Source organism: Hetaerina americana, unplaced genomic scaffold (assembly GCF_022747635.1).
Source record: "Hetaerina americana unplaced genomic scaffold, ioHetAmer1.1.p SCAF_10, whole genome shotgun sequence".
Taxonomy (NCBI): Eukaryota; Metazoa; Arthropoda; class Insecta; order Odonata; family Calopterygidae; genus Hetaerina; species Hetaerina americana.
In genome coordinates, this window is record NW_027286070.1 from 54567410 (window position 1) to 54592506 (window position 25097).

At 38.0% G+C, this 25097-nt stretch overlaps 1 protein-coding gene across 6 annotated transcripts in view; it reads right to left on the reverse strand.

Annotated features, from left to right (window-relative positions):
• LOC139700136 (protein turtle-like) overlaps positions 1 to 25097 on the reverse strand; it is a 744763-nt gene that overhangs the window by 11692 nt on the left and 707974 nt on the right. For 4 of the 6 annotated variants that reach the window (XM_071598677.1, XM_071598673.1, XM_071598675.1 and 1 more), the window contains 11 exons: positions 18003 to 18234; positions 13728 to 14003; positions 11451 to 11738; positions 10187 to 10377; positions 9730 to 9948; positions 8495 to 8766; positions 7851 to 8023; positions 2739 to 2801; positions 2174 to 2254; positions 1767 to 1952; positions 1186 to 1413 (listed from right to left, as the gene is read on the reverse strand). In XM_071598677.1, coding sequence (XP_071454778.1) covers positions 1186 to 1413; positions 1767 to 1952; positions 2174 to 2254; positions 2739 to 2801; positions 7851 to 8023; positions 8495 to 8766; positions 9730 to 9948; positions 10187 to 10377; positions 11451 to 11738; positions 13728 to 14003; positions 18003 to 18234 — 2209 coding nt within the window. The remainder of the gene's footprint in view (positions 1 to 1185; positions 1414 to 1766; positions 1953 to 2173; positions 2255 to 2738; positions 2802 to 7850; positions 8024 to 8494; positions 8767 to 9729; positions 9949 to 10186; positions 10378 to 11450; positions 11739 to 13727; positions 14004 to 18002; positions 18235 to 25097) is intronic. The other 2 variants (XM_071598678.1, XM_071598679.1) reach the window with 2 other exon arrangements.

A 25097-nucleotide genomic window follows, 5' to 3' on the forward strand; every position in this document is an offset into this window, starting at 1 on the left:
AGTTGCTGAAATGAACCAATTTTAGAGCTTCAATTAAGGAAAGGTACCTAGGTTATACTTCTCATATTATGAACTTACAGGAAAAATTTCCTTCCAGTGCAAAGCACTGTCTGAATAGTAAAAATGCAATATCAATTTGAAGTTAATGGAAAAAATCTAATTTTTGCAATTGTTACCAGCTAGATAGGGCTTATATTATAGGCCATGCACATAAAGAGGTTGATCAATGTAAAACTGTACTTGAAATGCATTAAAAATAGTATTTTGAATAAAACTTTTAGCAATAAAAAGTCGATATGTGCAAAATGCATGTTTTATCCTAGACAAAGATTGGCAAGAGGGATATCCAATCCAATAGCCATTTCAAAAAAATATAAATAACTTCACCCATCTCATTTCCATTTCCATAATTGACAATAATAAACAATTCACACCTGAAATTAATGATTGAACTAATTACTCATTATATTGACCACATTCTAACAAGGAAGAAATCAGTTTTTATCCTTAAAAAAAGCAAAATAGATTTATCATGATTTTTCAAAAGAGTGGTTTAATAAGGTCATTGAATTCCTTAATTGAATACGCTAAACTCTATCACGCAAAAATATTGCTATTGTGTTAACTTTGCCTGGAATAGAAGTAAATATCAATTATCACTAATTAGTTAAGTTCAGTGATTTCAATTGATGGCTTCATTTAACATTATTATTTTTAAATAACAATGTTGTTTGTTTTATGTATCTCACATATCCACCAAAAGCATCATGTGAAATACATTTTAATTGCAATTGGTATTATGATTAATGTGGCTCATGGCTCCTATAATTGTATATACTGATAACATGAAATACATGGATATGGTTCACATTTATAGGTACACTCACATGATATTAAAGACTTTCCGGACCTATTTACGTGCCAAATATATACCAATATGTCATGCTCTCCGCTTTGCATTAGTTAACATAGATTTATTACCTCCACAAAAAATAAGTTCCCAAGATTTAAACATCATTTTCCAAAGCAATGATATTTATCATTATTAAATTAAATAGAACAATGGATCAAATAAATGAAAGTCTTATAAAGTTAGAGCGTTATAAAGTGAATTAACTTAACTAAAATTTCCAATCATTCTAATGATAGAATTATCAAACTGTTTAACTCTTGAATAATACTCACCCTTCTCTTGTTTCCGCCTTTTCCTTTTGTTGCAAATCTTCACAGCACAAATGGAGAGAATGATGGCAACAATGAAAAAGAGAATGCCACCAACCACTCCAGCTGTTATTGCCTTGTGCTTCACTCTAGCTGGTACAGGGAACTTGATTTCATCACTACTCTCATAGTTCTTCACAGAGTTTGCATACACCCGAAAGTAGTATGTTCTTCCTCCAACCAGATTCTTGACTGAATTCGGAATCAAAATCAAAGGTGTGAGAAATCAACATCATACAATGATGGCCTATTGTACAAACTATAGTATTTATTTGTTAATTTAAAAAAAATTCGAGTTGAAAATATTTATCTGTTTGCCAAGGGATAAGCACATTTGAAATCTGAATAATCTTGCAACTACTACTTCTTCAAATTATGATTGATTTGTTTACCCAACACGCAATGCTGGCAGTAAAGTTTGGTTACAGTTTGAATCACTGAAAAAAGTTATTGCTTTAAAATTCATATTTTAAGTTGATTTAATGGACTGAATGACTTAAAGTGACAGAAATGTGACAATCAGTGATTTTAAGAAATGTACTCACCCAAGTAGGATGTTTCCTCTGGCCGAATCTGCCCTTTGTTTAATGTCTTCCATTGTGCATCTGTGCGATACTTGATGGTATAATACTGGATGAGGTTTGATCTTTCCAATGGTGCTTGCCAGGTGATTAAAAACCCATTGCTGACTTCTGAAACAGTAAGATTCCGAGGCGGGCCAGGCTTTGGACCTATAATACAAATCCAAGGTAGGACCACCATCCAACCCCAGCCATGGCAGGGAAGGAAGATGGCACAATAGTTAGCGTTATGTTAATGATACATGAAGTCTATTTAAGGTTAGAAAATCAAAGGTGATGGTAACTGTGAAAGTAAGTGCTATTCTAAGTACGGGAAAATGAGCAACACAGACAAAAGGAGAACAAAAATACATGCAGTCAGAATCAAATACCTTTAGGTCGGAGCACAGGAGGTATTAACGTAGCTCCAGTGGAATCAGTTGGAAACATAATAATACTATAGTCATATATGTCTGAAAAAACAAACATTGAACAAAATTTGGTCAGAAGAAGCAAATCATAAAATGGCAAATATCATCATTCGCTAAAAATAAATTGAAATGCATAACATTTTCAAACAATTTAATTTTTCACTTAAAAATAAAGCTAATTCAAAATGCAATACTGGAACATAAATCAATTCAGATTACTTATAGAGGCAAGTAGTAAGAGGTGGAAGTGATTAAGAACTGTATGTACACTTATGGTGCAAACCCAGAACACATCCAGGAACATTCACAGGCACTAGCAAACTGTACAAACTAAAATCTAGATTTTTGGCATTCAGAAAATATGGGAAAGTAAACCCATCAAGCAAAACTAAACATAAATGGAAAATGAAAGGATGACAAGGGCAACTGAGAAGCAGAAATGGGAAGAGGTTGAGGGGGTGAGAGACAGGGAGAGGGAAAGAAAGAGAGAGAGACAGAGCTAGACGACTTCTCATTGGAGCCTTACCCTCGTCGGGACCTGGTTCTTTCTCAGCACTCCCCCCAATATCACTAGGCCTAGGGTTTATATCTAGAGGGTAGGCAGACAGTGAGAGGAAGAAGAAACAAATTAATAATAATGATCAATGTGGACGACAATTGTAGATGGAATTGGCAGTATGCATAAAATTTATTCAAGCTACGCATGGGAGCACATGGAAAGCACTGTATGCAAAACACTGCACTGATCAGGTTATGAAAATGCCTTGTAAATGACTAGTTGTTCCTTTCAAATAATAAGGTAAATCCTTTCTCAAATGGGCATTGAGCAGAAGTTTACATTACCATAGCAGTCTGCCTTGAAATAAACTAATTCTGAATGGTTTCATTTCACATTAATAATTTTTCAATAAATTAAGTACTTTAACATGATGATAAATCCAAGTTAGCCTGTTATACAATCAAGGAAGTACTCTGTCAAATGCAAATCTATGATCAGAGAAAATTAACTAAATACTTTTCGGTTTATATATAGGGCAAGCATAAGTTTCCTGGTGTTACAAATTCTTCATCAACAGTCATAGATTGTGTTGGCACACTCCTAAATTAGTTCATGGAACAATTTCAGAATTGACACCGTTGTGACAATTCTGAAATTTTTATCAAATTCATTTATCATTCTGATAAAAATATGATGCAATGTTTAAGGTTTTTTTATCGACTGTATAATGTATTTATTTCTTCAGGTGAAAAACCTTTTTAATACGTATACGTCTTATTCAAACCAAATTCAGAGCAGAACCCATTTTAGAAGTAATTGCAATGGGAAGAATACCTGATCTATTATGACTGGTGGAATAGGCAATGAACTTGCTGACCCCCAAAAAATTGGAGGTTGAAGCTGCACAAAGAGTGATGACATTATGATATGAGAATGTTAAGTGAAGAAAATATCTGAGTATTTGAGCTTTGGGTGTGAAATATGAGCTGAGAGTGATCATTCTTATTAATAAAATCATTGATATTTCTAAATTACTGCATGAATTCATGGTGAATTAAAAGCATTCTCTGTCAAAACCTTAATTCATGATCTAAGAGCAGAAAAATAGAATAGAGAAGTGGAATACTGTCCATACTTGTGTAGCCCACTAAATACTTCCCACTGCACCAGTGTGCATTTATATTTGAAGATAAACTCAGCCTTGGGATGGAATTTTGCTAGCTTGGAATTCAGAGTATCTATTTGAAAATGGCAATGTTATTTTTGGAAAATAAATGAGAAAAAAATACATGGATTGGCTACATACATGGGAAGGCCAGAAGTACCCGGCCTGACCTATGGATGGTGGTAGTTGTTTCAAAAATATCACTGTATTAGAAAGTATGCAATCTATAAAGCATATGCTTCAAGTTTAAAGACGCTATGTTATATCGTGTTTGTTTGGCACCCATCAATAGTGAACATTTTCAGTGAATTTGTGAAAATGGAGAAAATTGGTCATCGTTATGTGATACAACACTTTTATTTGAAAGGCCTCAGCCCAACCAATATAAAATCTGAACTGGATTCTACTCTGGGTGAGTCTGCTCCTTCATTTACAACAGTAAAATATTGGGTTACAGAGTTTAAACAAGGCCATAAAAACTGTCAAGACGAGCATCACATTGGTCAACCAAATGAGGTGATAATGCCAGAAACAGTGACGAAACTCCATAAAGTTATACTGGATCTGAAGTGGCAGTTAGTTCCCTGAAAGTGCATGAGCTAGCAGACATAGTGGGCATTTCAAAAAGCGCAGTACATTGCATATTAACTGAAAATTTGGACATGAGAAAGATGTGTGCAAAATGGGTGCCGCGTTTGCTCACACTCCAAAGCCAGTGTCGTGAAGATGTTTCAATTGAGATTTTAACAAAGGTTCACAGCAACAAAGCAGAATTTTTGCACCACATCATAACCATGGATGAAACATGGGTCCATTACTTCACACCTAAGACAAAAGAAAAATCAAAACAATGGATTCAAAAGGGAGAACCACCTCCAAAGAAGGCAGAGACCATTTCATCTGCAGGCAAGGTTATGGTGTCGGTTTTTTTGGGATGCGTGTGGGATAATTTTCATTGTTTATCTTGAAAAAGGAAAAGCTATCATCGGCAAGTACTATGCGAACTTAGTGCAATGTTTGAGCGAAGAAATCAAGCAAAAGTGCTCGCCCTTAGCTAATAAGAAAGTGTTGTTTCATCAAGACAATGCACCAGCTCACAAATCCATTATTTCAATGGCCAAAATTCTTGAATTAAAGTTTGAATGGTTACCTCATGCACCTAATTTGCCAGATTTAGCCCCCTAGGATTCTTTTCTGTTCGCAAACTGGGAAAAATGGCTCGGTGATCAAAGATTTTCCAACCATGAAGAAGTGATGTCGGCAGTTAATGGCTATTTTGAGGAGCCAGACAGCTCTCATAATAAATAGGTTATCGAACAAATTGAACATTGCTGGGAAAAGTTTATAGAGATGAAAGGAGATTATGTTGAAATACAAATACATTTTTTTCCAAAATTTTTGTGTTTTCTTTGTTGGATAGCGTACTTCTGGGATTACCCTCATATAAAAATGTCACTAAAGAAGATACAATGTGGTAAATATAACATTTAAAGGAAACAGTGCCTGGGACTTTATGAAATGCAACTATTGATGATACTAAGATTTGTAGAGTGATGTGAGTACTGAAGTAGTACACAATAAGCATAATTTAAATGGACCAATAATTTAAGTTTGTATTCTCAGAAGCATGCCTTATTCATTTTATGGATACATATAAGTAATATTATTTTCGGTTTCTGATATAATGAAAAAAATTACAGACTAACAAATAATGACAGCCTGACAGACTAAGAAATCTTTGAATAATTTAAGATTCTTCATTTAGTCATATACAAACATTGGGCATCATGGTTTGTTTTATTAGGTGTTCTATTTGAGTCTGAATGCATACATCTATTTTTTATTCCAGATAAAAAATTTATTTAAATTGCATCCACTGATATTGAGGATGAATCTAGGCAGATACAGATTGGAGGATCAATTTTTGAGTCATAGTGTACTGGGCTGGGTATGAAGAAAAGAATTTTCATTGCACGAGGGAAAAGATAAAACATTCAAGGCAAATTTGATAAAAAGACATTTGCTTCTGCACAATGTGGTTCAAATGCCTTAAATATCACTCAGTGGATGTAAAATGAAGTATCTGAATAATATTATTAAAATAGGCAACATTATAATTTCTGAAATTAAGAAAGCCTATAGAAGTGCATATCCTTCCTTTTACTATTTTCCTCTAAAATATCAAAGCAAAAGGAAAAAGAACTGCCACTTTATGCACATTATGTAACCTCTTCATAACTTTGATAGAATGAATTTCATTGCCTTACTCCATAATACTAATAGCTACTTAATCGTTTGTGTTTTGAATTATTCATCATACGAAAATATACTACAGTAAGAGCATAGAAGTTTGCTGTCATAGGTACTGTACATATATTTTTTAGCAAGTTTTTTTCATGTTGACCAAGTTCTTACTAATTGGGGCTTACTGTAAGATGGTCTTTGTAATGAATATAAACTGAATTTCTCCGCATAATGTAACAGGAAATGCTCTCAAAGAATATTCCTCATGTAATTCCTGTCTCTTTCAAAAATATAGATGAAAAAGTTGAGAACTAGCATAATACCTTCATAAGTTAGCATTTAACATTCAATTGCAAATTTTTCATTTTAATTATTATTCCTAGTGATGAAAAAATAATTTCAAGGAGTTGTTAAGCAGTATTCCATGAATATACTTTTCAATTAATATATAAAGATAAATCTTCATAACTTTTATTAAATTACTTTGTTGGTGCTCTATATACAGGATTATATCATGGTGATGCTTAAATAACATTGACAAAATGACGGAAACTTTAGATTTCTCCATTATTTACAAAATATCATTTGTAATGAAGATGAAGTCACTTACAATCAATTTGGTGAATAATGTTGCAAAACTTTTCAATTTTGGCAAATGAGAATTCAAGTTTATACATTAATCATACTAAATGGACTATCACACATTAACATCCAATTGATTCATTATTGCATTCCAATTAAAAATTATTAATGAAAATAATTAGCAACAGTATTCACTGGGGTGAATTTTGTGTTTTTAGGGCTTGTGTAAAGGGGCTTACAATCCAAGTTCAACTAAGGTTGTTGCCAGTTCACAATCAGATTACCAAAGGCAGAAAGTATGAGTAGTTCAAACTGTTTTCACAAAGGTAAACAACTGAAATATATCTGATTCACAAGAAGAGGGAATATTATACATACATTTATACATATGATGAAAGTAATAATTACAAATGAGATTAGATGGGAAGCGCAATAAATGGGAATTGATGAGCAAATCATTGAATATAGCCCTTTTTTCGATTTTTTATTGTCCCTACAGCATGAAATTCAATAACACAAGAAAAATTCCACCAATCCTGCATTGGTTATGTAAATATCTAGCTTAGAAAATTCCTTATCATAATTTGATAAAACTGGGGTAATATTATTTTTGACAGATATTATTTCAGGTACCTAACAAGAATATGTATGCTTTTAATATAGAGAAGTAATGATTGGGAAACACTATAAAGATCAAGTCTACTATTTATACAGAGAGTTAATCATAGAAGACCATCAACTGAATGAATTTTGAGTAGATATTCATAGACCCCAATGTGCTGTCCACCTAAAATTATGCTTAGTATTCCAAAGCCCAAAAGAAATAAACTTTAAATAGACATATGTCATTCATCATGTGCAAGGTGCATACATATATTGGGTGCCATGAGGAAATCCAGAGAGAAATAAAGGCTCACCTTTTTTTTAAAATGCTCTAAAGATTTTCTAGCATTTGAGAAAGCAAGTGAGCAATTGATCAGTTAAAGAGGGTTAAAAAGTTGAGATATCTAACTGATTTCCTATCACATATTGTTAGGATTCACTAATATGATAGATTCTACAAAGCACATCTAGGATATTTCAAGCACATGATTTACAGACATTGAGTTCACATATGATTAAGTAAATTTTTTATAGTTTTCACTTACCACGTGTTCTCACGCTGATGACTTTACTGAACATGCCATCACCTAATGCATTCTTTCCTACAACTTGGAACTCATAAGTAGTCCCAGGAGATAATCGATTAATTGTCACCTGAGTACTTCCGGGTGGAGTCACTGGAATGGTTGACCAGTCAGAAACACCTCCTTCGCGGTACCTATTTGTACAAAGACATGACCTTTGCTTTAATGTGAGCCATCAATTTAAGTTTTCATAATAATTTGTTGCTTTCAACATAATGGTGATGTAGTGGGGAGACTGTTAGAAAAATCTACCTATACAGCATAGTTTCAAAAAGAGCAATACAGCACCAACATTTTTATTGGAATTATAGACCTATAAAGATTATATAAAATTAAGATTAGACTTATTTGGACTAGGGAGAAGAAACTTAAAACTTATTACATTATTTTTACCATTATTATTTATTATATTATTATTTATTGATGATAAAACGGAATTCAACATATGATGAAATCATGTTTACAATATGACTTCTTTCATATAAGAATTGTACTTCCAAACGGTTTTGACCATTTTTTTTTTGAAGAGTGGAGTAAATATACACTGGAGAGAAAGAGAAATGAGAACATATATGGGAAAAATCATGTGGTTGATGATAACATACCAAATTGTGTAGTCCTGCTTGTAATCTGGACCCCCGGAGTACCCCGGCAACCACAACAGGGTAACAGCAAACTCTGAAGCATTGGCTGACACATTATATGGTGCATGAGGTTGAGTGCCCTCCACCACTAGCTGTGTGGCTGTGACAATTGTGGCCACTTCATTTGAGGCAACACACTGATAAAAACCAAAATCTGTTCTTCGTAGATTTTCGATGGTCATGTTACCTCCAGACATGCGAACACGATTTCTTTGCAAGGCTGAACCATCTCTCTGTTGAGGTAAGCCATATATATAATGATTAAAATAGAATGCATAATGATGGAAAATGGATATTTTAAAAAACATTATTATTGATGAAACATTTTAACATGTGTTGACTAAGATTCTCTTTCTTTTTCATTTTATAGTTTCTATTTTCCTCTACAGTTATGACTAAGTTTTAACAACAACAATATATTTATGAGTGGGCTGGTGCTGATTTTGGCATTGCAAAAATCCTAAGAACAAAAAAGAAGAATATTCACAAGGAGTCTCCTTCATGATTCTACATATGTCTGTACATGAGTCCTCTGCATGATTTTCTATATCTTTACAAGAGTCTCCTGCATGATTCTCTTATTAGGGTAAGCCAATAACTAAGTCGCAAACATCAGCAAGACAATGCAGGAGCTGTTATGAACATTTCAATGAGAATGTTTGGAACATCCACCATACAGTCCTGACTTAGGCCCCAGTGATTTTTATCTGCTTGGGTCCATAAAAAATCGTTTACGTAGCTGAAGTTTAAAAAATAATGATGCCCTATGCCACAGAGGTTAATGCATTGGCTGCAAGGGCAAAGAAAATACTTCTTTGCTGCTGGCTATTAAGGAAGGACTTATAAAGAGTGGGATAAGTTTCTGAATACATAGGGTGAATATGCAGAAAAGTGAAATAAATTTCAGTTAGTTACTTTTATTATGATGAACTCTATCTAGTGCTGCAAGTTATTTGCTATCTTACCCTCAAACATAAATTTACAACAGAGAAAATATAACTTAAACTCAATTAACAGGAAATATAATAAACAAATCTTAATAAATTAATTGAAAAAATGTTAATGAATATGTTTCACAGAATAAAAATGCAAAAAAGCCTTTCCAACCTATATCCCCTGTTTTAGACTTCTCAAAAATTTATTAACATTTTCAAATAAAATAATAGCACAATTAGTAGAGAAAGAACTGCTCTTACCCTCTGCCACTGTATTGATGGTTTCTGAGTTCCCTCAGCCTCTTGGGCATCACAGACCATTTCAACAGACTCACCAATCTTCCGCTGGTACATTGAGTCTGGCTCAAGCGTAAATACAGGAGGCTTTCTCACCAGCACCTCCATTGGTCCAGAAGAACCCTGTGTGCCTTGAGCATTGTAGGGAGTGCAAGTGTAGCGACCCTGGTGATTTTGATTAACCTGAAATCAACAAAAAAGTTTTGAAAATGAGTTCTTGACTAGAGGATTAATTATACATGAAAATATAATTATGCCAAATGAACTTAGAATGTTAGGGGGGTTACTTTGGTCAAAAGAGGCAATTTTAAAAACACTTACAAAGTTAAAAGCTAAGTTTCTAAAATAATTAAGAATGTGAAAAAAATACCAAATTTTTTCTTTCAATAGCCATCACAAATAGTAGAAAAATGATTCTTACTCTAGTGAAAAGCAGAGAGCCATTGTTCATGATGACAATATCTTTGGTTTGGTATGGCTCTAGAAGACGCTTATCCTTGGTCCAGGTCACATATTGTAATGGAGGGTTGGCTCTGATGTAGCACTGGACAACCCCAGCCAGACGGAACGGTAAGTACTGAACTGTTGGTGTAAAGGTCACCTTAGCAGGATCTAGAATAAGACAAAGTGGTCATTTAGCAGGGGCACACATATATTGCTTCATCAAACAAATTTGCCATTAGACTTGAGGACTTCATATAAATACATGCTGAGACCTATGGTTAAATAATGCGGATTTGTAGAACCAGACCCGGTAAAATAATTGCGTATTTCAATGAATTTGTATGTAACATCGATATTAAATATAACGTAAACCAATCAATAAACGCAAATACACTTCACCCTAAAACATATACACATTGCAGAGCAAACAAGCGTGCCGTGTTGCATACCTACAAGGATTCATGAATTGGTTTGGTTTTGAACGTTCAATTTTTATTTGGGGATAATATTAGAGATGACATTCCTGGTCAGCGTTACATCCCGGAAGGAAAAGTAAATATTGTGTACATGTTTTGATTCAAAAGCGAATATTTAATATAGTGTTAAATTCTATGGAGGATAAGCATTACTATTTCATAATTTACATTTTTTTTCTGTATCATATACTTAAAGAATAAAGATGATTAATAAGTGACAATAAATTATATTTCTAAGCCATAATAGTTTAACTGGGAAAAGAATACAAATGCATTGGCCAGAAATAATAACCTCTTAAAGGGTTAAGTTCATATATTAATGCATTTAGTAAGTAATTCATTCGCTAGAAGAAATTTATGGAACTGATCCAATTGTACGATACTGTTTTCAGGGTTCTTATCTTAACAATATGAATCAATACACAAATTCTAGTATTTCACTCGTACACAGGTTTTTTAATGAATTTCTTACCACACTCTTCACATTTTACGCAATGCGACTGAAAATGTTTTGTGATGAATTCACAAACATTTTTGGGTTATTTTGTAACTTAACAGTCGGCATTTGAAGAAAGAATTGAACATAACAAAGGAATGAAAGCAAAAGGGAACCACGTTCTCATCTTATCACCGGGTTAGATGTATGGAGCCAATGGGGCCGTTTGCAGGTATGACGGCTCTCTTATCGGGACGATCGGGAAATTTCCGGGAAAACCGCACATCCGGCTCGGCCCCAAACCCCAGAGTTGAGGAAAAGGGACTCACATTCAACGTTGAGGAAGGCGGACGCAGATTGTGGTTCTCCGATGCCGTTGGTGACCTCACAAAGGAAAAGGCCCGAGTCATCCGCTGCCACGGGGTTCACGACGAGTGATCCATCACGACGGATTGTGACCCGTGTCTCCAGGGCCGTGACTTCCCGCACTGGGATGCCTTCGCGGAACCACCGAACTGTCACGTTGCCCGGCAGCGCCTTGGCCTCACACGAGAAGGCCGCCTTCTCACCTTCCAGCTTCGTTTGGTTGGTCGGGGGCACCATTATGACGGCCCCTCCTGTGTCCACCCGGGGATAAAAGTTTAGAAACCGTTAATGGAACACCTGCCTCATCCACGACTACTGTGTGCCATCTGTTGTCAGAGAGGTGGTCACGAGGCAAACTAAAAGTAGGGCCCCTATCGCGTATCTACGATTTAAGTGAACCCATCACTCATTTTAGAAATCTTGAAGAAACGTATTTAGGCTTAACGTCGCATTGGGGGAAATAACCACACAAAACATTTTAGAGCAAGATTATTTTTTATATTTGAAAGGTGACATCATTGAAGGGTTGCAGATCACACAAAAATGGAAATCAATGCATTAAAAGCCTTCACAAACCTATGAAATCATTTTCAAAAAGTGCTTGGCAGTATTACCGGAGCCTTCACAAACCTATGAAATCATTTTCAAAAAGTGTTTGACAGTATTACCGGAGCAAACACAAATATTACTGTAAATAAACATTTTGGAAAGTAATAATTGTGCAATTAAGATTAAAAATGAGAGACTATGTGATCACATAGGAGCAAGTTTATATTACTATTTTCCTTAACCCGATATTGTTCTAATCTCTTATTAAAACCTTGGGAGCAAGGAAACCCATGTTAAAACAATATTTTCTTAAAAACCTAGATGTTTACTGCTTACAACAACAAAATTTAAAGTGGCACATGGAGTGAAATTTGCAGAGATGAAACTATACTCGACATAAATCGTCCCAGTTTTTAAAATTTCCCATTTCTCAGGACATCGAGCTTGTGTCAGAAGGGCATGCTTATTTCGATGACCCGTAGAGCTGAGCTAGCGGGAGAAATGATAATTGCTCCACGCAAAGTCACCTATATAGGGTAGTTAGAAGAATGGGATTCACACGGAAGATGATTCACGTAGGATCTGCTGATATGGATGAAGTGGCTCTAAATGTGTCTCTCTTTAGTAGGGCTGGCATTTAAGTGAGGAAAAGACTACCGAGGCAGGCAAAGAAAAACCACCTAAATTATTTATCCCACGGAATTATGACTGGCGTAAATGTTAAAATGAGTCCTGACAAATAAGGGACTAATCCCAATAGGATCAGTGTCAGGTGGCAGCGGGAGAGACAAGATTTCCGCGGCCTCCGTCATACATTATTCTCCGCAAAAAAGGGACAAATATCAGTACATGATTAAACCATAAGTTTAATTTTGCACGGAGAAAAAGGAGCACTTAAGCTAAAGAACAAGAAGATAGATATGAGGGAAAATGATTACTTATGAAAATTATGTTCGGTTTGAAGGGTAAACCTGGAAATGTTTACGTGTTGCGCCATAGCGGTAATAAGATCAGATTGCATAAATTGTAGCAGGTCCCATAATATTCTTATTAAAGAAGAGCGTTTGATGAAAATGGACAAAGTAAAAAGAAAATAACGATGAGATTTGAATTGTATATGAGATATGAATACACTTTAATTTGGATCATAGTCATGTACAGATGGGCCGTTGACGAAATAGGACAAGCATAGGTTGGGGGGATTTTGAGATATTGAAGTGGAGAAGAAATTAAAATGAAATATAGTATGGGAAAGTAAAACAAATAAATACGCTAAGAATGACAGAAGAAAACAAAAGTTTGTTGAGAGAAAAATATATGGAGCCAAAAAAGATGTTTATTTCACTGAATGAAGTAGGGTATTCAGCATCGCGTTAGCAGAAGTTTAGATCCCTAGAAGCAGCAGCTTAGCCCCTGGGCCTATCAAATCCATAAATTACCCGGAAGACTACTGATGATAGTGTGAGCTTCAGAATAATAGTGGAAGCTTATCGTGTCACGAAGTTTCTCGAGAAAGAATGACATACGACCATTTGCTGAGATTAAGGGATCGACTCGAAGAGACTTTACTAGAAAATTTGAGAAGTCACATAAATTTCTGAAAGCGATGCTGTCACACTGACGGCTATATCTCATCGAATGCAGAAGTGCAAAGGCGAAGGAGGTTGGCAGGATGGGAGAATGTTTCTGACCTGCGATGATGACCCGGGCCGTATGCGATATTTGACCCTCGCCGTTCCTGGCGATGCACGTGTAGTCACCGATGTCCTCGTGCCGGATTGACGAGATCCGCAGTTCCGTGCCATCGTTGAACACACCCACGGTGGGTGACGGCTCCACTGGGTTGGCATCCTTGTACCACAGAATCTCCGGCGTGGGCGTGCCCTCCGCCTGGCAATTGAGGATTATGGCATCGCCGAGGTTCACGTAGATAATGTCCTCCGGTGTCACGCTGAACCTGGGCGGTGCTGCGCAAGGGAAGAGAAGGGCAATATTAATAGGCTAGAAGATCAACTCCCGAGCACTACTCCCAGAGAGGTTAGTTCGATAATTCCAAGAATTGAAGTTAATTAGAGTCATTAAACTCGATGAGCTGGAAGTCACCGCGTGATGGAAGAAGAAATTTCGTTATAAATTCAAAAGAGACCAACTACATTAAAACAAGCAACATAATTCTGAAAATCTCAAAGTGAAATTGAGATAATACCTCCGTCCACAGACAGCCATTAACTATCAGAACCTAAAGATCATTAACTCTTGAATTACACTTATAAAATTTCATGAAGCAATACATATTAAATATCTATCGCACTGGGCCTTCGGTTTGTTTCTCGCACATTTAATTTTTTGTTCGTTTTTATAGATAACCCAAAAATTATAGCATATGCAGACAATATCGGTAGCGTATTTTTAATTCATGCTCATCAATGCAGATACAAATTACAAAGAAAGTGTCATTCAAATATATTCTTTGCGCGTCTCACTCTTCTGTGGGTATTAAAGGGGCATCATCAAAATCCAGTGTAGATTTTCATTGTGACATTAAAATTAATACGGTTACTATCCACTGATATTTATTGTCTTATTAGACTAAGATATGTTACAGGATATTTAATGAAAGGAAATCTATATTTTGACTATTAAATCTTTAAGCATAAAATCATCATTAAAATTATAATTTGGATTAATCGTCTAATTGTTTGAGGTGATTTCGTATTTCAGTCCAAGGTTTTGAAATTCGATAGTTTTCACTCGTCCATGCCTACGGAGGTTCAAATCAGCATCAAAATAATCACATTCTGACAATTTTAAGCGCTAATGGGATAAGTTAAGTAAGCTAAGCTTAAGATAAGTAACCCGATGACTTGTTCATTACGGAGGGTATTACAAGTCCCTTTGATGGGCCCATTATTAATGATTTCCTCTAGATAAAAATTAAGTTTTATCTTATTAATTTTGGAATCTTTTATACCTTTAATATTTGTCGTACCTTTGTCATACCCAAACCGCAAAATGGTGCACTTTTTAAATTCAAAAGTTTATTATAACAAACCACAAATAAGACAAACGTAAGTAAGATTGTAATTTTATTCTGGATTCAATTTCGGAATGACTAGACTGAAATAGTAAAATTAAGAACTAGTTGCGATTCAATAGCAACGAAATTCAGTAATGAAAAAGGAAAATTTTCCTAGTGGTTGTTCATATTATAGTACCACTTTTTGTTTCCAATATTTATAACGGAGTCATCATTGATCCCATGAAGAGATCTTGCTGAATAATGAGTGTTATTGTACAAGAGGAGAGGGCGTTATATACATTTACTGTTGATAGATTTACCAAATGAATCTAAATAATTCCTTAATGTTCATGCCAAAAAATAAAACATTGAATAAATCATGGTGTTTCACGCATATGAGCAGATTTTCTACCGATATGTAACTTTTGTATCGACCTGCAATGATTGACGTCATATCAACTGCATCCCGGTTTGCATTTCCTTTATTTAATTATTTAATGCCAGCGGTTTTAAAATCCTTTTCATAAGAAAATTTTCACATTAGTTTTAGTGCGCAATGAAGTAACCTTAATAAAAACCGTTTGTTAGTAGAGTGTTTTGAGTTTGGAAGGCTTTGAGTGGGATTTTGCTACTAATGAGTTATTAGTTTTATAGAATTTGTGTTGATGATTTTTCTCTGCCAATGAAATATAAAAAAAATCTATGAATATTGTACATCCAGGAATGCTGATTGACGAAATACGAGGATTCTTTCGCTAGGTAACGACATTACGAATGGAAAGCTGTTTTGTAAAGTGTAATTTTTCTTGTGATAATTGACAGTTTAACATACCTTCTGTTCTGACGAAAAACATTTCTTAAGAGCAGTTGGAAAATGAAAAAGAGGTAAAGAGGTTATATATGAGGGTAAAAAAATATTTAAAAAAATAAAATTGGGTAATTAAATAGACGCAAAATGTAGTAGAGAAAAATGAACGTTACCTACTATTTCGTATTGTCCAATTTTTATTTGTCAAACTTTTACATCAATCTCTTTTACCGAAGAGATATGTAACGACAACGTGATTAGCATTCATTGAGAAACAATGTCCTTAATCTTTGCAAGTGAAATAAGACTTCTGACAGCTTCCATGATGCATAGCTGGAATGAAGTTGGCGAGAGGAATTTTCCTCATAAATATAAAACAAAGTTGCATACTGATGTCAAAACTTTTTCGATTTCAGAAAGAGAGCGTTGAAAGGAAAAATAATGTTTATCGCAGCATTTATTCTTCCAAAAACGATAAGTCTCATCCGTGACCTCGGAATATATTTTAATAGTTAAAAGCAAAGAAGGCCTAGTCAGAAACTTTTATATTAAGTGTATCAACTTAATCCATTTTTCTGTAGTTTTGCAAGAAAGAAAATAAAATTCAAAAGAAAATAACAATCGTATGAATGAAAACTAAAATGATTACAATAGTGATCAATATTCTGCAACTATTATACCATTATCACACAAATTAGTGCGTAGATTATGAAGACATAAAAGTGATTGCTACGGAGGCTTCACTTCTCTTTACATGAGACTTATGAGCGACATACAAGAGAAATTAGAAATGTATACCGGCAAATTTGTGCATTTCTGCTCGGAAACAAGAAATTAAATGCTTTAACATATTGTTTGTGAGCTTTTACTCATCCATTTCTATCAATAAATATAGTTAAAATTTGGAACAAGACAATAGGCTTACCCATATTGATATTCAAACTGGGATAATGAATATCGCATAAGAAAGAGGGGGTGTTCTTACAGAATATGAGAAACTTCTCGTGTATTTACGGAAGATAACGCTCCTCGTCTATCTTAAGCTTAAAAGTTTAAAAAGAAGAGAAGGAAAGCAAACAATTTCGAGAAATTTACGAACTGATGCAAATTTAAATAAACGCACTCGGCAAATTTTAATGAATTCCTTACATGAACGTAGTTAGGATTAACTCTAAAGAAACTTAATTAAATATAGCATAAGGAAGACAATATTGCAATGTATAAAGTTATAAAAAATAATTAGAAACTAAAGAATGCCTCGAATAACCTAATTCAAACCAAAATATTTCATCGAGGTTCGTGCATTCAATTATGTGCGGTATATTGGCAAAAATGACATATTATTATCTTTTGCTGTTTTCTTGGCTCACTCGTAAGCCTCTTCATATGCAATTCAAACGCATTAAAGAGACTCCCTATTGCTAATATTATAACTTTACTAGATGATTTATATGCCATGCAAAAAAGGGACCAATGAGTTAATTATTTTATGCTAGATGATTGACACATTTCTACAATTGACTTAAATTCGTCCATAATCATGAGAATACCACTGAAGAGATTTCATTTTTCGCAAAATATCGACGAAAATGTGCAGAGGCATATTTTAAAATATTACTTGGTCGTTTTTCTTGCGTTATTATAAAAATTGTTATGTGCCGGGTGAAATCTGCCCAAAGGCGTAGATTTATTTGGGTTGTAACTGAAACAAAAATTCGCTATTTCCGTTCATGAAATTCTTCTTTTCTAAAAACATTATATTAATTAAATTTAAGGAACTGGTGAGCCATAATATATGAACATATATATATATATATATATATATATATATATATATATATATATATATATATATATATATATATATATATATATATAGCATGTTCCTGGTCAAGCATACTTCAAGGTTAAGGATATTTTTTATACTTCATATTGCAATATTGTCGAGGTTCATCATTAAGTGGCATTACAGATATTTTCGGAGATACGTATTAAGTGAGTTAAATAGAAATGTGCGTTCTCTATGACGAAGTGTCGAAAATCTGATGATGAACCAGGATTACTCGACGAGGTTTATTGTCCTGGATTGTTTGTATTTTAAACCCATGATATTAAAATCAAGAACCGAAAGGAACTCACCGTGGACGTCCAAGTGGAACCAGGTCCCGTTTTTGTGCTGGTTTGGAGATCTGTTGAGGAACACCACCTTACACTCGTACCATCCCTGGTCGGATTCCCGGATTCCGGTCAGGTTGAGGGAAGCGAGGCCATACGGCGAGTCCGGCGAGACGCGTGACACGCGGCCCTGGTATCCCTCGCCGCTGTGTGTCGGGTAGCTGTCGTACCAGATGTAGATGGGGATCTCCACGCCCTGCTCGATCGAAGGATGGCCGGGGGAATGGATTCCCGGTTCGTTGGGGCGTTGATTTGTTTGTTTGTTTTTTTCCGTCATTCGGGAGGGAGGGTAAAGGGGGGAAGGGGGGGAGATAAGGGTTGGTGGGGGAGAGAGAGGAGAGACGGTGTCGGCAGCAGACGGACGGGCGATGTCGACGCGATGCGATGAGTTGGGCCGAAACGAGTTCGGCGAAGAGAGGCGAAAAATGAGTACAAAACAACAAGCAAGAAGACACTCGGGAGGACACACTTTTTGGTGGTGGAGGGTGAGAGGGCATTTGGGTGAAGGTCGCTGGTGTGTGGATGGGCGGGAGAGTGCGAGGGCTGTGATTGGTTGACGTTGGGCGGGGGGGGGAGGAGTGAGGAAATGGGACCGGCGTTTGAAATCCCCCAACACAATCTCGATTTGTAACCATGGAGCCACGAGGTGCAAGCGAATTCGTGAGATCTACCCGAGTTTCTTGCATTTGTTTAAACTAAAGCAAAACTCCAGTCACTCGTGATTACACTCCGTGACTTCCGAGCCACAAGCAAGAGAGCATTTTTGAGTGATTTCAAACGGGGGGCGTGTTTCTAATGCTTCGAGATAAATATGCTATTCCTGACTTTAGAGCCACGCGGGGAAATCATAAATGGTTGAAGATTCATATGCCGACCAAAACCTCGCTTAATCCGTAATTGCATTGCGTGGATCCTCAGTTACGAACAGGGATTATATCCAATGATTTCAAACAAATGTCTGTTTGGAATCCTTCGGCATGATGCTCATTCGTAACTAAAGAGCCGTGACGTGTAATCACGAATAGTTTGAGAACATTACGTGATCGTAAAACCACAAACAACTCGAGGTCGAACCTACCGCATGGCTACTTAAGGTCGAATTCCAGTCATTTCGAAGCATTTCGAAACACCCAGAGCTGGATGGACGGATGTACCTGCGGGTTTGCGAGTAAAAGGGTGATCGCTGGCCGAAAGAGAGGCGGAAGGCTTCAAGGAAAGGTGGAGGCATCGCCAAGGAACAAACGGTGGTGGGTGGTGGTATGATGGGGCGGCCGAGTGACAGACAGGGTGGGAAGTTTGCAGAAGGGCGGGAAGTAGGCTGGGGGAGGACGAAGAAAGGTTGGAGGAAGTTTGAAGGGAGAGACAGGGGACTTCGGGCCGCTGGGAGAATCAGGATGGAAGGGAACGGATTATGGATCGTATGGGCCAGCGGTGATGGACAAATAATTTCCGCTTAGGTGTCGAAATGTTTAAGAGATGCGACCATTTTAGAGTATCATGTGATGTCCCATCCAACTATGCGGGTATTTTTAGAAAATATTTTCATAACCAAAACATTATATGAGGTATGCTTTTATTTTAAAACTAACGGGTGCTATTGTTAAGTACAAAACCCTTTGACGATCATATTTCCGCCAAACTAAGGGCCACTGTTTCGTCTTAAAACACTCGTCTTGTCTTAATAAAACGATTCACAATTTAAGGGGTAGTACAATTCTTAAATAAAACGTGTAATTTTTACAGGGCATAATAGACTTTTATTATTGCGTGAAAATCCGCCTTCGTGTGGCAAATGGGGTGATTTTGGGAGAGTAGGACGAATATTTTTAATTATTAGTAAGTATATAACAGTTATTTGTGTTATTAAAATTATTTCATTCGATGAATTGAATTAACTAATTAAATCTTGTAAAAAAGCCGATGTATAGAGCAATATTAGGTAAACCATAGCGATTATTGCAGCGTGTTGAAAATGATTGCAGTTTTGGAAGCTCTGATGCTCGCAATTATTCCTCAACGGAACAAAATCGCCAATCATTTACTCTAATTTAATTACATATATTTACAAGTTATTCGGAAAAATATTACACGAGAATGATGAAAAACTGTGTAAGATTTTCATTTCCACAAACAGTGTTGGTAAGTCTTGAAGGGTATTAATGTGTGCCACATATTTTTCGCCTTAGCCCAACATCATTAGTTGCGTACTTGCCGTAAGGAATTGGTTAGTGTTCTAGGTTGCCATGTGAAACACTATCTTTCACCAAATAACAACATACGTGGGAGCAGACAAAAAACAACGCTAGAGAAGGAGGTTAAGGTAAGAATCAGAAGCCCCATAAAAGATTAGGATAGTTTAGAAGGCGGAGGATTTGGGGAATATTAATTAGCGTTGCCACACCCATATACTATTATTTCGATGGAAATTAAGGTTTCACTCATAGAGATCATTCCAATTGTAATAATAATTAAGTGGGTCCGAGCTTTTTGAATATATTTCCTCTTAACCCTGATATCAAAGAAGTGAATCTAATAGTGTGAAATTCTCAATTTTTGCATATGAGTCTACAAACTTCGGATACCACCTTAAATTGTCCCATGGATACTCGCTCAGGCAAGAATGCAATGTTTTGATCAGTAAGACGGTTTTCGAGACTTGCTTTTTGATCGCATGATTACTTTTAGATCACGTTCAGATTACTTAAAAGGCTCAAATACTACGTAAATGCAAAGCGTATCTAATTTTACGAATGTTTTGATAAATTCTCCATCGTGTCTACCGCCGGAAAACAATTTGTATCGATTATCCACCGAATCTCAAAAGTTATCCCGGGACGGCAAAAATGTTTAATTCACCCTGATGAGACCGCGCTGATCTAGGATTGGATCGCTTTCTTCTCTATGTTTGCTTGACAGCCAATCCGAATGTTTCCTCGTCGAGACGACAATCAAGGGAAGAGCTTCCGCTAATATGACGGAGGCGACAGTTGATGATGGTATCCCCTCCTTTGGAACCAATTTCACGGATGGAGATGCGTCATTGGGACCGAGTGTGCAAGCTTCAAAACGTGTGATGAGTTTGAAGGCGAGAGGGGGTGGTGGGTGGGTGTTGCGGACGACGTGTCGGAGAAAATTTTTTTCTCACGAAAGTGAGGCATATGAGGAGACAGCTCACGGAGCCGGGCATACTGAGAATACCGGTGTGAACTCCCATTATTATCCCCGGTCACCACCGAGAGAGATTAATCGCATTTTGGCAAAGTTGGGGGAACAGAAGTGTGGCACGGCGTCGCCGTGTTGTTGGGACACTTGGGCGTTGGGAAGCGCCGCCCTGTGGTCCTGGAAAATTGTTTCTACCGGAGTTTGTTTCGCGTGAGAATCCAAACATGGTGCTGTTGACGCACGCACCGTCGTTTCCATGAGACGACGGGTATCCCCATCTTGTTAGACCGACGTTCCTCGCCTGCGTGAGTGTTTTCGATGTGTACAGAGAGCGAAGACGCTATTGTTTAGTCTCTGGAGCGTACGCGAGGCAGAATATCCTTGCCTTCATATTTGCTCTGAGACTTGGGGAGAGTATTTCCAAACGAAGGGGCGATCGTTAAATCAGTCTCGTCACCACGAACGAACAACGCTTAAACAATTTCTCCACGAGTGTAACTTTCGAAATAAGCAGAAGTTAAAATTCTGCGAATGCGAAGGTTGAGTACGTAGACGGGAGATTGCGGTTTCTGATGAGATTCGACAAGACAACCACATTTTCTCTTACTCACTTTCAGCGGTATATAGTTTCAAGGGAGAATTTTGAGTGACACCGCTGAGTTTTGCTGAATCCGTGGGTCTTCGTTTATAAACACCGTCGACGTTCGGACGGAGTGATCGTCTTTCAAACAATTAAGTGTAATTTGACGGATGTAGTTTCCCACAGAAAATTTTCGAAACTCGGCAAATGCAGGGCTTAGTATCACGTTTCCAACACCAAAGACGGCATATCTTTTGGTGAAACCGTGTCACGAATATGACCTCATCCTAGAGTTCCCAACCCACAAACCGCGTAGGAACCCCTAAGCAATCAAGCATAGAGAGAAAACTTTACCCCTTTTCTTTCTCTCGTGATCAAAATGACACCTTTGTAAGATTTTGTAAGACTAGAGTCGGAGCAACTAAATGCCAACATTGTTTTCATTTGGGATCAAACATTCATAATATTTAAAATCGACGACGAGATTAAAAAAAGAAAGCCTAAACCTTTTGATTCCATTTTTTCGTTTATCTTCGGATTGGCTTACAATATTTTCACACGTTTTCATGTGGAGGAGGAGGAGGAGAAGGGGTGGCAGCGACGATATTTTTTCCATATTTATGGAGTGGCAACGACGTGATGGGCGGGGGTCGTGACGTCATCGATGTGGGCGTGGGGGTGGAACAAGATGGCGGAGAGGAGGGGGTGGAGGAGAGGATAGGGGGGTTGAGGCACGAGGCGAGGGAAGTGGGGCACGGGGTGCGGGTGGAGGCAAGTGAGAGGGAGGGAGGCGGGAGGGTGTCGGCGGAGAGAGGAGCGGGGGGCGACGCGATCGAGAATGAGGTTCCAGGGTGCGAGAGAGGGAGCGGAGGCGGGGGTTGGGGAGGTGGAATTGGTGGAGAGGAGGGAGGGCCCTGTGGATTTGGCGCTAATAAAACGGGTGAAGGGATAATATAAAGGAAGGGTGCTGCGAGGAGAATAGGTTTAAAGTCTTTGCGTAAGGATTTCGGGAGAAAGGAGGGAACGAGAGATTTGGTTAGGGATGGAGTTTCGGAGGGGAGAGTTGGTGGGGAGGAGGGGAGGGGACGTGAGGGCGTGTGCGGAGGGGGATATGTTCCTTGGAGGAGGATACTGTGGGAAGGATGGAAAGGGGAGAAGGGAGAGAAGGGGTCCAGGGAAAATAGGAGGCTGGGGAAAGGGGTTTTCGGGTGAGCGGAAAGTAATAAAACACAGGCTGGGAGAATGAGCCGAAGGGTGAAATCGGGAATAGAATGCAATGAGTGGGGCGGGGAGGGGGGCGAGGGTGGGTGGCGGGCAGGAGACTGAATGGACCAATGGTCTGGTAAGCGGGTTGATGCGAGGGTAGCGGGTGTATGGAGCAAGGGAGCGAGGGGCGGAGAGGGGAGCCGGGGTTAATGACTCTTTTAGCCAAATTTGTCCGTCGGTCAAACTGAGTTAGGTCAGCAGAGCTTGTACTTGCATCCGCTCGAGGAGAACAGAAATTTCAGGCCCTCCAGTCAACTGACAGCATACGCGCTGTTTGGTGAGGTGAATGCAAAAGAGTTGCGCGGCCGGAGGAAAACCGAACCGCGTTCAAACCGGGAGGGAACGCCCACAGAAATTTCCACGAAGAGTTCCATCCGACAGACAAGGAATATTAATGCTCTTACCCCTTCCAGTCTTATGGGGAGCGGGGAAAGCGATAGAATACAAAAAACAATAAAATATGTCGTTGATTTATTAAAATTAGCTCCGGGTAGCGTCGGGGATAAAACAAGTAGGCAAATCGAAAAAAAGGGCTCGGCTAAGCTGAAAAATAAACAAATCGGGGGAAGGGGGAAAAAAGCGAACTGGGCCTGAAATAAATAAAGCTCTCGGGGAAATCCGAAGGGGTTTGGCGGGGCCTGGGGGATGGAGGTGGGAGCGGAAAGGAAGAGGGAAACGGGGGTCCGAGATGAGGTTTCGGGCGGTGAAGGCGGATCGGCCGGGAGCACGTAACAACCCGTGAAAAAAAATCGGGAAATAGCCTCTGCCAGGAGAAGGGAAAAGGGCGTGGTAGGGGACAAGTGGCGTGAGGTGGCAGCGATTTTTTGGGGGGGGCGGAGTGGCAGAGAGAGAGTTTCGCGGAAGTAGCAAGAATTTTGAGTTAATGGCATGGGGAGGAAGGAGCGTTAAGGAGAGCGGCGAGGCTGTGACAGGGCGGGATTTGCGCGTCACGTTGCCTCCTCCTCCCACAGGGAGCATGACCTCTCCGGGGCGGCTTCTCTCCGCTATGCCTCTGGACGTCCCTCAACTCAACTACCCCCCCCCCCCCCCCCGGCTCCCAAAATTTTATTTTCCGTGTCAAATGAAATATCGCGGCGTATGATCGATCACTCTAACTGATAGAAACGACTGATTGAAGTTGATTCTGAAAAGTCCCAAAGTGACAAATCGCGTTAATTTCGTTTCCTTGAGCTCGTCACGTGAAAATAATTTCGGTTATTTTCAGCGTGAATATAAGATAGGGAGAGAATGGCCTATTATTATCACGAACTTTCAAAAAGGGTCTGCTCACGTTTCTGCAAATTTAGTTGTAATGATCGCAGATAACCGTATGAAACTCTGTACAAGCCATTAAGATATTTTAGAGTGCCAACGTGTAAGCCAATGTGAATGGTAAGATTAAGAAGAAAAAAGCTTTGCAGAGACCTTCATTCTGGAGTTGGATAGTGATCATTAGAAAACTAATAAGTAATCGATTTTCTGATGCAAAGACCAGTCAAGGGTAAAATTTGGTCACTCCAAACATAATTGGACAAGTAAAGAGTCGCGTAAAGAGGGTTCGATTTAGTCATCCTTGTAATCAATCAAGTACCAACATTGATTCACACTGCTTTTGGGTGAAGCCTTCCGAACTGTATCCCCATTTCACAGTGGGACAATTCTGCTCCTCCTGGGAGAATAAAACGAGAATGGGAGGAAACAATGGGCTCGGGTTGAACAATGCGTAAACAGTAGAAGAATGCGGTTTGATTTAAATGGAATAATCCGAGGTTTGCGCGTACAATTGACACCAAACACAGTCTCGGGTTCAAATGTTTGGCGTGACGAGGGGACCAGAAGCGATTTAATTTGATCTAAGCGGTCTGAGCAAGGGGATGTAATCGGACAGAAGTTCCGTCACCCGTGAGAGTTCCCAAAATCGCGGCGAAATGTCGTGAACGGAATGAACGGAGAAAAAAAAGATATAAGGGGGACGTGAGTGGGAATTGAGCAAAAATAACACAGGTCAAAGAGTGGGAATACGTTTTGTTCTTGTGTCTCTGATGTGCCAC